This window comes from Peromyscus californicus, unplaced genomic scaffold, assembly GCF_007827085.1.
Source record: "Peromyscus californicus insignis strain IS unplaced genomic scaffold, ASM782708v3 Scaffold_10__1_contigs__length_136768540, whole genome shotgun sequence".
In the NCBI taxonomy this organism is placed as follows: Eukaryota; Metazoa; Chordata; class Mammalia; order Rodentia; family Cricetidae; genus Peromyscus; species Peromyscus californicus.
In genome coordinates, this window is record NW_026294391.1 from 20,250,936 (window position 1) to 20,266,699 (window position 15,764).

The 15,764-nt window shown below is 40.7% G+C and overlaps 1 protein-coding gene across 2 annotated transcripts in view; it reads left to right on the top strand.

Moving 5' to 3' along the window:
* Nucleotides 1-15,764, top strand: part of Wwc3 (WWC family member 3) — a 106,818-nt gene that overhangs the window by 35,843 nt on the left and 55,211 nt on the right. For both annotated transcript variants that reach the window (XM_052712390.1, XM_052712306.1), the window contains exons 2-3: nt 4,233-4,342; nt 7,884-8,087. In XM_052712390.1, coding sequence (XP_052568350.1) covers nt 4,233-4,342; nt 7,884-8,087 — 314 coding nt within the window. The remainder of the gene's footprint in view (nt 1-4,232; nt 4,343-7,883; nt 8,088-15,764) is intronic.

Here is a 15,764-nt window from a genome sequence, read left to right on the forward strand (position 1 = left end):
TGGTCCCCTTAGACATAAAGTAATCACAGTATTAGAAATCTTATCTCCTTGATAGTATAAAAAAAAGCTTTTGTAGTAAAAAATTAAGTATAAATAAACAAAGTAAAAGACAAATAGAATTAGACATAAATAAACTCATGATAGTCTTCATGGATATACTTCACTGGACAGTACTGAAACATAGGAGGGTCTTGGAGAAACTGAGACATTTGGGCCTTTTGTTTGTTGGTTTTGTTTTTCGAGAAAGGGTTCATTTGGGTCTTTTTTTTTTAACCTTTTATTGAATGTCTTCAGATTTGGTGGTTTGAATTTTGTTCTTTGTAATTTTTGTGTCTCCTTTCCCTTGCTGATAAGCCACACTGTTTTCTCTCTGTTTCTGATTCTACTTTTTTCTTCCTTGCTGCTATAAGGTATGTAAGTATGGGGAAGATGAAAGACTTTAGGGCCTTGGGGGAGGTTGGAAGGAAGGGTCTCCAGTCCAGAAGAAGTGAAAAGGATGTAAACAAGTCAACTTCTGCCTTATCTTTTTCACAAAGTTGTTGACATATTTCTAACTTTTTGTTCAGTTCCATTAAATCTGTCCTTTTCTCTTTGGATTCGGCTGAATCCAGATGTTATTTAAAGGTTTAGCCTTTCCACATACTGAGCAATTTCCATTTTTCTTTTAACTGCATAAAGTTTGTACAAGCCATCTGCTAGCATTAGCAGTTTCGTTTTTTTTCCATCTTTATATTTTGATAAAATAACACAATCACAACAGATTAATAAATGAAATGTTGGCCAGGTTGCTGTGCGTCCTCTTGGCTCCTCCTTCTGGTTCACACTACCTTGTACCGAGAAGAGTTTCTGTGCTTCTTTCTACCCACAATAGCTTGAAAACAATATAGGAAGATGTAAAAAAAAATGCACACATGGTACCAGGCACACCCGAAGATACCTGAATTCTCCAAACCGAGCTTTTCCCATGAGAAGGCATGAATCTTGGGTTCATTGGGAAAAAGAAGGAATCTGACCGTGAAGGGTGGTATAGGGTTTGGAGTAATTTAGATTAAAAGGACTCATTTTCTGAGATTGGAGACATGGATATTATTGTAGCTCAGACTCAGTGAGGATAGGAAGGACTGTCATGGGGGAAAACAAATGTGCCTTAGGCTGCCTGCTGGTTTCAAAGGCCACCTTCCTTCTTTACAAGATCTCTGTTGGGCTCTGATTGAGTGAGGAGACTAAACAGTTAACCTCATGCCTGTGGAAGATGTACAGAAATGCAGTAAATATGGCTCGGGGTCCTGTTTCATGCCCACTGGGCCCAATGAGGCAAAAACGGAAGTTGCTTCCAAGGTGGAAGGGGTTTGGGAGTTGAACAAATTCTTGCTAATGATTTATGAGGGGGGAAGCTGACCTTTCAGGGCACTAAAGGAGAGTAGCTTTAATCATAGGCCTAGGAAAGACTGAGGGAAAGGTGGTAGACTGAAATGAGAATGATTTTTGCAGGGGTGAGCAGTGGGAATCAGGTAGACAGAGTCTACCTGGAACAGAAGTTGTGTTTGTATAGAGGTTGAAGTAAAAAGAGCTAGATGCTTTGTATGGGTTTGTTTTGGGTAGGACTATAACAGCAGCCCAGGGTCCTGGAAGACTCAATGCTCTGTCCTTTTGTTTGTGTGTATTGCTGGGGATGGAACTCAGGTTCTTTTTTTTTCTTTATTATGAAATTTTTTATTCATTTTACATACCAACCACAGATCTCTTCCCTCCTCCCGCCCCCCCTGAAACTCAGGTTCTTACACATATTGGACAAGCACCCTATTGCTAAGGTATCTGAGCCCAATGTTTTGCATTTTTGTACAGAGCCACTGCATTTGAGGGAGAATCTGTGTCTTTTTGCCAAGTGAGGGTTGATAGCTGGCAAGACAAGGGATCATGACATTTGTCCAGGAGAGAAACTAATACCTTGCTGTTGGTGCTGGGTGTTTTCCAATCAAATCTAAGGTCTGTTGTGGGTGGCTCTCAATCTCACCCTGACAAGACAGGAAACATGCTTTTTAGCCAACAACAGCCAAAAGAACTCCATTTTTTTTCAAATCCTAGACAGTGCCCAGCGGCAATATCCTCATCAGACCTGTGATCAAACAGATTCTGAAGCTGTACAACTCATATGACATGATATATTTATTCCTCATGTAGTGTTATCCACAAACACTTTTTTGGCAGAAAAACATCATTTTGATATTTGTACAGTAAAGACATGATGAAGTAGCTTAGGCATCTTTGGAATGTGGTTACTGGTTTTTCTCGAGGCCAGTCGTCTGGGAAAATGTGGTGGGTGCTGTGGCTTCTAAGACCACCTTCAAGAACTTTATCACTTTTCTGTGGTTGTAAAGGCCTAGCTGTTGACATTAACTGAACTCCAAGAGGTGTAACTCTTCCTTGGATTGCATTGAGGCACTTGTACTGTGTGTGATTATAACAGTTCATGTTTGACATAGAAAGGAAGTGGAATCAGGAAACATGCCAAAATGAAATTCATCAAAATGGCAGAAGTACCACTCAGTTTCCTCCTGGAGCAGAGTATGGAATTGTTATTAGAACAACTTGATTTTCTTTATAAAAAATAGAAAGGTAGTATCTTATAATTTTTCCAACAATTCTGGAGTCTAAAGTAAGTGAATTAGGCTCAGCCATGGTATAAAGATGTTTCCCACTTGCATATATTGATTAAATCATATCACATATGAAAATAAACTTCAGATTTACCTGTCTTTGTGTATGGTTCTCTAGGCTTAAATATGAGTATTTACTGTGCTGGGATGGTAGTGATATACTAAGGACTCAATTTGCAGTAAGGTAGAACTGTTTTTGCTATGATCTGTTCCCATCGTTCACAACATCCTGCCGCTGCTGACTTAACATGGAAGTATACCATCCCACTTTTCCCCCTAGAAGTGAATCCTGTTTCAGTGTGTTGTGGGATGGAGCAGGGAAATGTGAAATAGGTTGGACTATTGCTGTGCTTCTTCTTCTTCCTCCTCCTCTTTAATGTACCATGTTTGAGAGGCTTTCCATAGACTATTTTATCTTTTATATATTTCCAGCTTTGTATTGATCATAGCTTCTTGAAATCATATGTTTAAAATGAAGATTAAATGCAGTTTGGAGTCAGTGTTGTTCTGATAGTGTTTTATCAATTTTTCAACCATCCTAGGAGAGATAGCTTTGTTGTCCAACCAGTTTTGGGAAAATCTCACGGGGATTGGCTACAGTTTTGATATCTTCAGTTTTCTGCAGCCAGGGACTTGAACAGAAGAAGTGGGAGGACTGAGCTTGTGAAATTTAGATTGTCAGATTCCCATGCATGCCAGTCAGTGTGCATTTATAGAGACAACCAAAGAGATAGCTGCCCAGACTCAGACAATTATAGGTGTGTCCTGTTTTATACAACAGCTGCTGCCCTCAAACTGACTTGTCAATCAACATGATCATGAAAGTGGGGGAGGGAAGAGGCTCCGATTAAAGAAATCCATGGTACACCCTTTACTTTCTCTAACTCCTGGTAAGCCCAGGGCCCCTTAATCAGATTTCCTTCAAGAAGAGATGTTTGTAGGCATTGTGCTTTGGTGGTTTTTCTCTAGAAAAAGAAAAAAGGACCCTTTGAAATCTTTGATCCCTACTGTACAAGGAATGCAGGAAGTATTCAGAAGGCATCTCACTACATTGTTAGGTTTCCTGGCTTTTTACTTTTGTGCAGTGGTTGATATTTGATTCATTAATGGGCAGGGTGACAATATTTCAAGTACCTTGTACATAGACCTAAAACAGTGTTCACGTGTGTTGCATGGAACTGAAAGTTGTGAGGGAGGACATTTCTCAGGGAGTGAGAACAGAGCCTGGTTCTCTCCTATTCTGGAAGAGTTACATTCCATTGCCATGGCCTCATTAATCACACTATGTGGAAGAAGACGCTTGTCTTACTTGTTTGGTTGGTCATCGTCAATATCTGTTTTCATTGGTATTTAAAGTGTGCTTTGCAACAATATGCTTTTAATGGTGTGTGAACTTACGTGATTATTGATTGTTACTTAAGTGAACCTGATAAATTAATTTTCAACCAAGTAGTTGGGGCAAAAGCTGTCATTTAGATAATACAAATTATATTTCTGTATGAAAAAATTTAGATCAGCAAAGTTATTCAAATCTGACCTGACTTTGAAATTTGTTTTCCCAATTTTGTTTTTCAGGATAACAAAGCCACTAACCTTTGCCGATTGTGTTGGGGATGAACTTCCTTTAGGATGGGAAACTGTATATGATAAACAAATTGGAATTTATTATATGGACCACATAAATAGTAAGTAGAGTGCCACATTTTCATTGTTATATGTGAGGTTTTTTGTTTGGTTTTTCAAGTTTTCACATATAATCTCAAAAATGCTTAAACCCTTGTTTTGTAAAGCAAAATGATCATGGTGCCCAATGAAATATTGAGCTTTTGTAGTATGGTATACTAAGTTTTCTCTAGCTGAATTCTGAATACACAAAGCAGGCATATAGTTGTGCCTTACTTCCAGTTTTACTATTTACGATAAGGAATAAATTCCCCAGGCATCCAGGAAACAGAAAAACTCATGTTGATTGCAAAGTAGAACTTAAAAGTTCTTAGAAGCTGGCATGATTGTCTTCCCCTGATAGGCAATGTGTGGAGACATTTTTTTATAGCTAGACCTGGGAGAAGTGCTGGTGGTAATTTGTGGGTAGAGACTAGGGATGCTTCTCAACTTGCTATAGTAATCAGGATGGCTCCACCATAGAGAATGAACATGCTCCAAATGTGAGTAGAGCTGAGGTGTAGAAACTCAAATTCAGAGGCTGTACCTCATTCAAGATCTGTTCTCTATCTAGGCTTTGGTGGTCTGCCTCTTCATGAGCCTTCTTTGACCAGATCTCGATTAAGGTTCCATTTTGACTCTCTTTGCATTTTCATTCTAGCTTCTCTCAGTACTTTTGTCATTGTCATTTTGCCACTGGGGCCATGAAGCATGGCTTTCCCTTGGCTTGCTTTGTATGATTCTGTTCATTATGTATGGGTCTGAAGATCCATGTTGTTCTTTATCTTAGTAACTTTGAAGTTCTTTCCCATGCTGGGCTTGTGGGGCTGACTCCAAAGTTTTTAGTTGCCGAGGTCTGAATCTTTGTGTCTTAGATCTTGGAGCAGTGGAGCTTCCCATGTGGGACACTGAGCCTGGAGCAGTGCAGCTGTCCCGAAGTCTAGTCAGTGATGATTGGAAAAGGGGAATAAGTAGTGTCCTGGCCCTGTTGCCCTTCTAGGCAGGGATCCAAGTGTCATGAAGCTTTAAGTTGAATCTACCATATACTGGAAAAGTCAGAAGAGAAGCTGAGAGACAGAAGCTGAAAATAGCCCTTCCATTGGCCCTTAGCATGCCCAGCATCTCATGACTGTGTGTGTTCAGGGGAAGGTGGCCATCTAGGGTTGTCTTCCCAACTAAGGTCTCCAGGAGAACCTTTGAATACATAGTACCAACTTGCTCTCCAGGTTCCCTGGACCATGGGTCTTGGCACTGTGGCTATATCACTAGGTTTTGTCCTTCTCAGGGCCAGGTGGTATGGATGCTTATGCTTAACAGATGGCAAAGGCAATATAGCTTTCCTGGGAAGCCTGCCTGCTACTGTGGGCCCAGGACCCTTTCTTGCCAGTCTTCTCTCATAAACTTAACAGTCTCCTCTGGTATCCCCTTGTTTGCCATTGCTTTTGCTTTCCTACTCACTAACTGTGACACAACAAACATTTCTAGAGTTCCTCTATACTTCCTATTGTGTTCCAGCTCTGGGAACACAGGAGAGTGAGACAAGTTCTCAACTCTTAAGGGTTTCATACTCTCAAAAGTGGACATGAACCTTAAGAGCAAATAGAGACAAAGGACTTTCTTCCAGCCATCATAAAAGCATGGCCCACCACATAGGAGACAGTAGGTGAGGACAACAGTTGTAGTGTCACACCACCTCTTTCCTGAAAACCTTCAGAGAATCCAATTTTAAAACTCTTTAAAGGGAAAATCTGAGGAATCAATATTAAAATGGGAACTGAACAGGTTGATGGTGAAGTAAGGGACAAAAAGATCCTAGACTGGCAGCCTATAATGTTCCCAAGACCCTCTGGGGCACTGGAATAGTATGAATAATGCTGTTCACCTGGCTGGTTGCAGTGGGTCTTACAGCTGAATAAACATTAGTAACATCTGGGCAGTTATTAAGAAGCCCTGCCCATGTCTCACATTAGGCCAACTGTATCTGGAACTCTGGTGCTGGGGCAAGACTCTGATTTCTTGTTTTTTACATTTTTATTTACCTATTTGAAATAGAGAAGGCTTAGAGATTTTTCTAAGAGACTGGGGTGACTGAATAGGGTCAAATAGGTGGGGAGAGTATTTCCAAGAAGGACTTGTTTGGAACAATTACACTCACATTCTCATTCTCTCTCTCTCTCTCTCTCTCTCTCTTCTCTCTCTCTCTCTCTCTCTCTCTCTCTCTCTCTCTCTCTCTCTCTCTCTCTCTCTCTCCCTCTCTCTCTCTTTCCCTCTCTCTCTCTCTCTCTCTCTCTCTCTCTCTCTCTCTCTCTCTCTCTCTCTCTCGCTCTCTCTCTTGCTCTCTCCCTCCCTTCCTGCTACCATTCCTCCCTGCTACCATCCTTCCCTCTATGTGTCTGTGGTGTGTGTGTGTGTATACACGTATGTATGTGATAGACAACATATAATTTACTTTCTAGCCCTGTGAGATCATAAAGGAAAACATTTTAAAGTAAACAATCCAATAGCATTTGGTACATTTGTGTAGCCACCTCTATCTAGTTGCAAAACACTCTCATTTAACCCAAAGGGAAACCTACCTCCTTAAGCAGTCACCCTGCATAGCCTTCCCATCTCTGTCTTCCCCCACTGATCTACTTCTTGTCCCTGCAATTTTGCCTATTCTGGACATTTCATATCAATGGGCCCAAACACTATGAGCCCTGTTGGGTCTGGCTTCCTTCATTTAGCATTGTTCTTTTGAGACTCCTCCATGATGGGAGCTCTCCATGCTATTCCAGCATATCTTCATGACTCCTAGCATGTTGTGGGAGGGAGAACTCAGAATGAGAGTTCTTTGAGGATAGGAGTTAAGTTGATTCCCAGTGTGACTAAGTTGGTGAAGCTACTTGATGTTACTTATGGTAAAAAGGAAAGCCTAGGATGAAGCAATGTGTGTTATGTATTGTCTGACTTGGTCTTGCTTTGGATAGTGAAAAGCCATTGTATGAGAATGAGTTGTGCTTTGGAGACTAGCTTAGAGTTACTTTAGGTCTGTGTAGGAGTTGAAGTCAGGAAGCAGATGAGAATCACAGGCTGGAACTCAAGAGAAAGATTGGAACTGGAGATATGTCTGGGCCCTTCCCAGGCCTGCAGAGTGAGAAGGCAGAAGTGAAAAATGTCACAATTCTGATTGTCAAGAGATAAAGAGGTCAAGATAGAATGAGAAGAGGAGAGGAGCAAGCTGGGTTAAGGACAGTAGTGTGTATATTATCCCACGTTAAAGAGGTCTGGAAGGATAATGCTATAAATACCCTCTAGCTATATAGTTCTAAGCTTATTTAGGTTTGTCTTCTCCAATGTTTATTTTCTTGTATTGCCTTCCCTTTTATCTCTGTAGCATTTTCTTCTTGTCTGAGCTATGGATACCACAGTAGAAGGTGGGCCACTCTTCAGAAAGGTTCATGATGTAGAACCTTCCACATTGTGCATCTTGGTAATTAATTAATTGACTGGTCACATAAACACCTGTCAGTCAACTTGCAGACATCACCCTGAGCTCACTTGTGATTTCCTTTTTCATTTCAGAGCTTACCCAGATTGAAGATCCAAGGGAGCAGTGGAGGCGAGAGCAGGAACGGATGCTGAAGGAGTATTTAGTGGTAGCCCAGGAGGCTCTCAATGCCAAGAAAGAAATCTACCAGATCAAGCAACAGCGATTTGAGTTAGCTCAGGAAGAATATCAACAGCTGCACAAACTGTGCGAGGATGATGGCCGCTCATATACTAGCTGTGAGTTGATTTGTCTTCCTCAATGAACGTGTTTCTTTAAAGCTACTGTTTTGACTGAGTTCTCTGAAACATGGTTAGTTTTATTTGGGCAAGATAACTTTGTAAAGTCTCAGTCACCTACTAATTAGGAAATCCATATTTATTAAGTTGTCTATGTTGTGCCCAGATTCTGGAGTATGGTGACTAACAAAGATCAGGTGTGAATGGTGTAAAGTAAACACCCATACAGTTTCAGGCAGCGATGTGAAACAATTTCCTATTTCATGATTGTCAAGTTTCACTTGGAGAGTTCCACTTAGAGATGGCTGCAGTTAACACTGCTTGTCTGAAATGATCTCTTAAAAAGCCACAGAGTGGCTTCATAAGTACTGAATGGGGAGATCCAGGAGTTTGCAGATACGTCAATCTCCTGTCTGTGTAAAGGCTGTTCCTGGGCTTTAGACTTCATTAGGCTGTAGACTTGTTGGGCAGAACACTGAAGGAGGAAAATTCCAGTCTAATCCAGGTCTCTCTGATCCTCAAATAAGAGGTTGCCCTCCTCTAGTCTCAAAAGGGACCTTACTTAGTTTAGAGACTGCCAGAGGTGAGCTTTCATTTTACCAACAATTAGCATGCACCTAAGTGTGGAAGGAGCCGGGTTCAGTTTCAGAAGCCAGAGCCTTTTGTAACATGATCAGTCACTATTTGAACATGCTTGACCCTTCCCAAAAGAATTGCCTATATACTTAGCTACCATTGTTCTGGGTGCCAGTGATCTTGGAGAGAACATATAAACTTGGTTTTCTTTTTATCAATAAAATCTAGTTGAGACATGGGAGCAGGGAACCAACTAGTGACAATGCTTTATTACCAGATATTTGATGCTCCTAACAGAGCTTTGACCACTAAAGATAGAATCCTAGCTTTTTTCTATGTTGTAAATCAGAATGGAATTAAGGAAAGGACTGTATGTCTTGTGCTCTTTTTTATTGCGACTACTGCTGAAGGTGAAAAGCTTAGAAGCTATGGACATTGGGAAGGGTTTGCTTCTGAAGCAGGAATTTAAGGTATTTCTATTGCTATGTTTCTTGAGAGAATGGAGGCAGCTCAGGTATAATGATGTGTTGCTTCCAAGTCATCTTATCTCTTGGTCATAAGATACTGGCTCATCCTACTTTATTTTTTAAACTTCCCAGCAGAAAGTGATAGGTCAACTCAGCACAAAGCTATAGAAGCTTTCTTTTTTCCACACTTTTCTTTTAAGGCTGTGCTCTAATTTTGGTAGCAGGGCAATGCTGGCTTCATAGAGTGCATTGACAAGCATATTCCCTCTCCTCCGATAAAGAGTTCATGAGGATTTGGTATGTATACTGCCTTAACTGTGATATCATTCACCAACAAAGTCCTCGGGTATAAAGTTCTTTGTGGAAATTTCTCAATTAGATAACAGACTATTTAATTTGTGCTTCTTTTTGAGTAAGTTTTTGTATTTGTGTGTTTCTAAGAGTTTATCTACTGCATCTAGTCCCAAAGTCAGCAGTCTTTTCTATGAAGTATCACCAGTGAATATGTTACACTTTGTTGACCATTCCATCTCAGAGCTATCTACTCAACCCTGTTATTATTGTGTAAAAGCAGCCAGAGACAATACGTAAATGTGTGAATCTAGCTATGTTCCATTGAACGTATAAATACAGGTAGACAGTTACATTCAGCCCATGGAAAGATTGTTGGATTGTGATCTGAGCTGTAATGTTTGTAGGCTGTGAGGTGGTGGTCTCTTCCTTCATGCATAATATTAATAATTTATGTTATTATTTCCTTTTTTGGGTTTGTGCATGTGTATGTGTGCAAGTGCACATGCACATGGGAGCCAGAAGTCAATTACCAATTGTCTTGCTCCATTGCTCGCTCTCTCCATTATTTTTTTGAGACAGGGTATCTCACTGAACCTAGGGCTCCCTGATCAGGCTAGTCTACCATGTGGGTCCCAGAAACCCAATTCAAGTCCTTGAGCTTGGCAGCAAGTGCCATTACCCACTAATCCATCTTGCTACCCCTTTCTTTTTCTAGTTTTCTTAAAGCTGAACTGTAGGTTAGTGATTTTAAACTTTCTTACTTTTTACATACCTTTTGAAAATATAAATTCTTCTCCCTCAAAATTTAGTATGCTGTTTTTTGTTTCATTTTTGTGTACTTCAAAATAATTTCTAAATTCTTTTATGAGTTAATTTTGACCCATTGGTTCTTTAGAAGTAAGTTGCTGGGACTTTAAAAAGATATTCAGTTGCTGCTGATTTATTGCTGTTGATCTATTGCTGTTCTACTTTGCTATTTATTGCTACTGATCTATTACTCCCAGAAACTATACTAGGTAAGATTTCAGTCTTTTGAGATAATTTTTATGGCTCAACATGTATGGCTATCATAGTATCAGAAGGTCACAGATTTAGAACCTCAAGGTCATACCAAGCTGAAGCATTGGCTTATAACTGGGTCTCAGGTCCTATATGTAGCAATTTTTAACCATCCAGAAAGTTACTTGGCAGAAACAAGGTTAATCCATATAGGATTAGCATTTTTGTAGCTAAAGAAGAGGCAAATATTGGCAGGGTTTGTTTTTGTTAGTTTGTTTTTATGATTTACACTAAGGCTGCTTTTTTTTGTTTGTTTTGTTTTTTGTTTTTTGTTTTGTTTTGTTTTTTGAGAAAAGGGTTTCTCTAGCTTTGGAGCCTGTCCTGGACTAGCTCTGTAGACCAAGCTGGCCTCGAACTCACAGAGATCTGCCTGCCTCTGCCTACCGAGTGCTGGGATTAAAGGCCTGGTCTACAGAGGGAGATCCAGGAAAGGTGCAAAGCTACACAGAGAAACCCTGTCTCGAAAAAACCAAAAAACCAAAAAACAAAAAAAAAATCCATTTTTTTTTTTAACCAGAAACCCTTATGTACTTTATCTTACATGTTTTGGTGAGGTCCCCAAGATGGGATCTCAATTCAGAATTTAGAAGAAGGGAGTAGATGGGATGGAGAGATGGCTTAGCAGTTAAGAACACTTGTTCTTTGCAGAGGACCTGGGTTTGGTTCCCAGCATCCACATGATGGCTCACAATTCCAGTTCTAGGGGATCTCCATGCCCTATTTTAACCTCTGTGAACACAAGGCACACATGATACACACACATGTGAGCAGAGCAAAATACTTGTTCACATAAAATAAAATCAGTAAATCTAAAAACAAATTTTGTTTTAAAAAGAAAGAGAAGGAATACATGTCAGAAAAACTGGAATGAAGCAAGGTGATGCTGCCCACACTTTTGATCCCGGCAGGTGGATTTCTTCTGGTTTAAGGCCAGCCTGGTTTACAAAGTGAGTTCCAGGACAGCTAGGCCACTAGGGCTGTTTGTTACACAGAGAAACCCTGTCTCAAAAAATTTAAAAAAAAATTTTCAAAAAAGGAAAAAGAAAACTTTAAACTTTCTTGCCAGTGAATGGCAAAGTAAAACTGTGTCAAGGCAAAGTATGGGCCATGACCTGAAAACTGCCAGTTTAGTTAGGTCTGAGCATGGGGGTCTCAACATTGAAAATACAAATATCCTTAGAGTACTCACTTTGGGGAGGAGTAAGTGTGTGGGACAGGACACCAGTGTAGTGCTGAGCCTATGGAGCAAGGTTATTCACCACTTAAGGTCCTATGGAGCTGAGACACTGACAAGATTATATTTTATATTTCCATGGACTTTTCATTCCCTTGATGTTTGGGCAAATAAGGAATTATATTCGATTACATTCCTTCCTCCAGTTAGAAAGACTCAAGATACTGCCTTTGAAAGGACCTCTGTGTCTCCATAGAGGTAGCTGATGACTCGGTGGTGTAGTGATGTTAGGACATGTTCAACAGGTTCTATCACCTGACCTGCCAGAAGTAACCTTCTAGACTTCTCCAGGAGTAGGCTATCTTGAAGGCCAGCGTTGGGCCTGCCTGTTTTCAGGAAAGGGCTGAAGATGCCAGTGGAGCTTTCTGGGGCCTATCAGCTCACCAGGGAAAAAGTCAGCTATGAATGGAATCTAGGAGTTAATCCAAGTGGTTTATCAAGTGGCTGCTGTCCCTAGGGTTTCCACCAGGCCTTTTCAGTGTTCTGTTTAACCTGAGCTACTGATTACAATGAGGAAAACCCTGCTAGTCATGACTCAACTGAATTCTTTCTAGCCAAAGGGTAAAGTTCAGTATAGTGATCCTGTTGGCTTAAATGCCTGTGATCTAACAGATGGTTTATATGGCCACACCAGAGGGCCTGGGACCATGTTAGGAGCTGCTTCTGGCTGGATTCATAGCACACCTGGCTCCAATCAGCTGCATGGGATATCTCTAGATGCCAGCTAGTCGATTCAAGGCCAGGAGGTAGCTAGCTCCTTGCTATGGTACTGGGAAATGAGAGTTGTCTATCTAGATTTGCTTTCTATTAATTACTTCCTCCATTGATAATACCTTGAAGCAAAAGGAAAACAGAATTCAATAAGCTAATATTTTGTGTATGTTAGTATGGTTGCCATCGATAATCACATGCTGTGATCTTCTTTGTTCTCTAAAGAAATTGAATATAAGGCTGGGGAGATAGTTTGGTCATTAAAGTACTTGTCTTGTAAACAGGAGGACCTGAGTTCAATCTCCAGAACCGGTGAAAACAAGCTAGGTATGGTGGCACATACTTGTAATCCTAATACTGAGGGAGGTAGAGACAAGTGGATTCCCCCAGGGGTCACTGATCAGCCAGCCTAGTCTACTTGGCAGTTCCAAGTCAGTTAGAGAGCCTGTCTCAAAAAAAAAAGGGGGGGTGGTACCTAAGAAACAAAATCTGAAGCTATCTTTGATCTCCACATGCATGCACACCAATATACACTTGTGCTCTGGCACACATATGAACATGCACATGTATACATAGGCACATGCCCCCACACCGAGAGATGAGTGGGGGGGGAGAGCGGGAAATAATATCAGTTGGACTAAATTTTTTTTTAAGGTTATGGACCCAGGAGATCATAGAACTTAGATTGGAACCCAGATGTATTTGTGACCTTCAATTCTCTGTACTCTTTCTTAAACAAGAAAAAGGCATCTCAAAATTGCTGGTTGCAGTTTTGAAACACACTCAGACCTACTTCATTTTCATGTTATCTGAACATAATGACTGACTATAAATTAATAAGGTGTCTAGAAATTTATGCAAAATATGTGGGACAACTACAAGGGAGAGTACTTTCTATTTCTTGACTTTTTGGGGGGGTGGGAGGTTTCGAGACAAGATTTCCCTATGTAGCTTTGGAGCCTGTCCTGGAACTCGCTCTGTAGACCAGGCTGGCCTTGAACTCACAGAGATCCACCTGCCTCTGCTTCCCGAGTGCTAGGATTAAAGGAGTGTGCTGTCGCCACCACCGCCACTGCCGCCCAGCCTATTTCTTGACTTTCTTGTGGCCAACATAGGATCAGTAAACCCTCCGTTCATTTTTGCACAGTTACTTAGGGCCTACTGTGGGTATGAACTAAATTCTGGGGACACAATTATCTGTAATGGCTGATTGTCAGGAAAATAAAGCAACAGTGATAAACATAGAAACAAACTAGAACAGCCATTTCTAGTGCTGGAACAGAAGGATGTAGAGAGGACTGGAGAAGCGGAAGTGAATTTTGCCCACACCCTTCACACATTTACCCCTGAGTTATAGAATCACCAGAATGAAACTCCATTCACTGGGGGAAAACTTTGGTGTCAATGTTGAGCCATCTGGTATCTAAGAATATCTGAACCGTGACATTTTTTATTCCTGACTAAAACAAATTCAGATTCTCTGCTGTATTAGGGGAAACATGTCTCCAGGAACAGAGATTGCAACCATCCTTCATGTCTATGAGCACCTGAGCTTACTGCCTGTTATACAGTCCTATTTTATGCTTTGTAGACCACCTGAGATGAAACAGTTCTACAGTGGACACACCACTACTTTTTCCTACAGCTCCATTTTGCAGAATTCTCTCCTACATCTTTCATTGCAACATGTTCCTCTGTTTGCCTTCCTTTTACTGATTAATGCATTCTTTATCTCAGCAATTTTTTCTGTAGTTACTCCCTCATTCTTGTGAAACCCTAGCCTCTGCATGAATTCAGATGAACTATGTGACCATTCGCAGAAGCCTTTGGAAAAAAAAAATTCTTGCCTGTGGTAGAATTATAGTCTGAGCCACAGGTCTGCAAAATATGTTAGGCCTGCAGGCTGAATTCTATCCATGCAGGTGTTTGCAAAAGCATTTTCTTGGAACTGAGCCATGGCATTCACTCACTTACTGTCTATGGCAATTACAACAGCAGAATCAAGTATTTGAGACAGACTGTATGGCCCAGAGAACCAAACAAATATAATTAATATGTATCTCTTTATGGCAAAAATTTCTTACCCTCAGTCTACACCAGGAGTTGTCAACCATGGGGAAAAGTCTCCTGGAGGGCCTTTATCAACTGCTACTGCCTGTTAATTAGCTGTGGATGGAGTTGGACATTTTTATTATTTGTTCCTTTAAAGTCTCTCAGGTAATTCCTGAGTTGAGGTCTGGTGGCCTAGATTGACTGTGACTTGTCCCATCTAGCAGCAGGAATGTGACTTTATTATCATGGTTCCAAGAATGGGCTGAGCTGCTGGAAGTGTCTCTGGGTGCCTGGGAAGGAGGCGGCCTTATCTCCGGTGAGAACATGCTGACTCATCCTGGATTCTTTGGTCAGGTGGTGGCAAAGCTTGACCTTATCAGCCATCAGTACTGCCAACATTCTTTCTGAGGCTCCAAGCCTATCCCACTCACTATCTTCCATCGGCACTCTGCTAAAAGTTTTCTCATCTGCTTGTCTGGCTTAGGATGAGGGCTTTAGGCAATCCTGTCATCCTTTTGTTTCCCTTCCCACAAGCAGGTTGGAGCAGGCCAGAGAAAAATAGATCACACAGCATTTTTCTCACATGTTAGTCAGCAAGCCTCAATTTCGAAGGCTACAGGAGGGCATGCATGTTTACTGAGAGCTAATCCCCAGGAGCTCAAGTCCTAGCTGTGATTCCTCCTGTCAATGATGGCACAGTGCAGGCCAAGTCACTACAAACTCAGTATTTTCCTGTACATAAGAGGAAAAATACTATTATTTTCCCTGCTTGACAAAGATTTTGTTAAAATAGGTAAAATACATGTGAAAGGCACTATGATAATAAGGTATAATAATACTTTGCATTTTTTGTGGTACATCTAAAACTATAACATTATTATTATATCATCCAAAGCAATATTATATTCCTGAACAGACCCCTTGAGTTATTTAATGTCTTTCTACATTGAGCTGTCAAAAGAAAAGAGGTTTCTGAGGTTGGAGTCTGGTCTTTATTATAAACCTCGGGGTTGGAGCTAGGTAGGCAGCTATCTTGTAATAAAAGTGGCATGTGTGCTGTGAAAAGGGGTCAGGAGTCCAAACTAGTCCTTGGACTCTGAGAGTGGTTCTGATAGACTTACTGGAACTCAGCATTTTATTTATAAATTGAATTATACTATTAAAAGTTTTGCAGTGTTCACAACTATTCTTAGCATCTGGAGATTAAATATATTTGCAGTCTTGGGTACTTGGATTGCCTTTTCCTTCTTCTCCGACTTGGAATTCTTAATTTTAGGCAGTAAC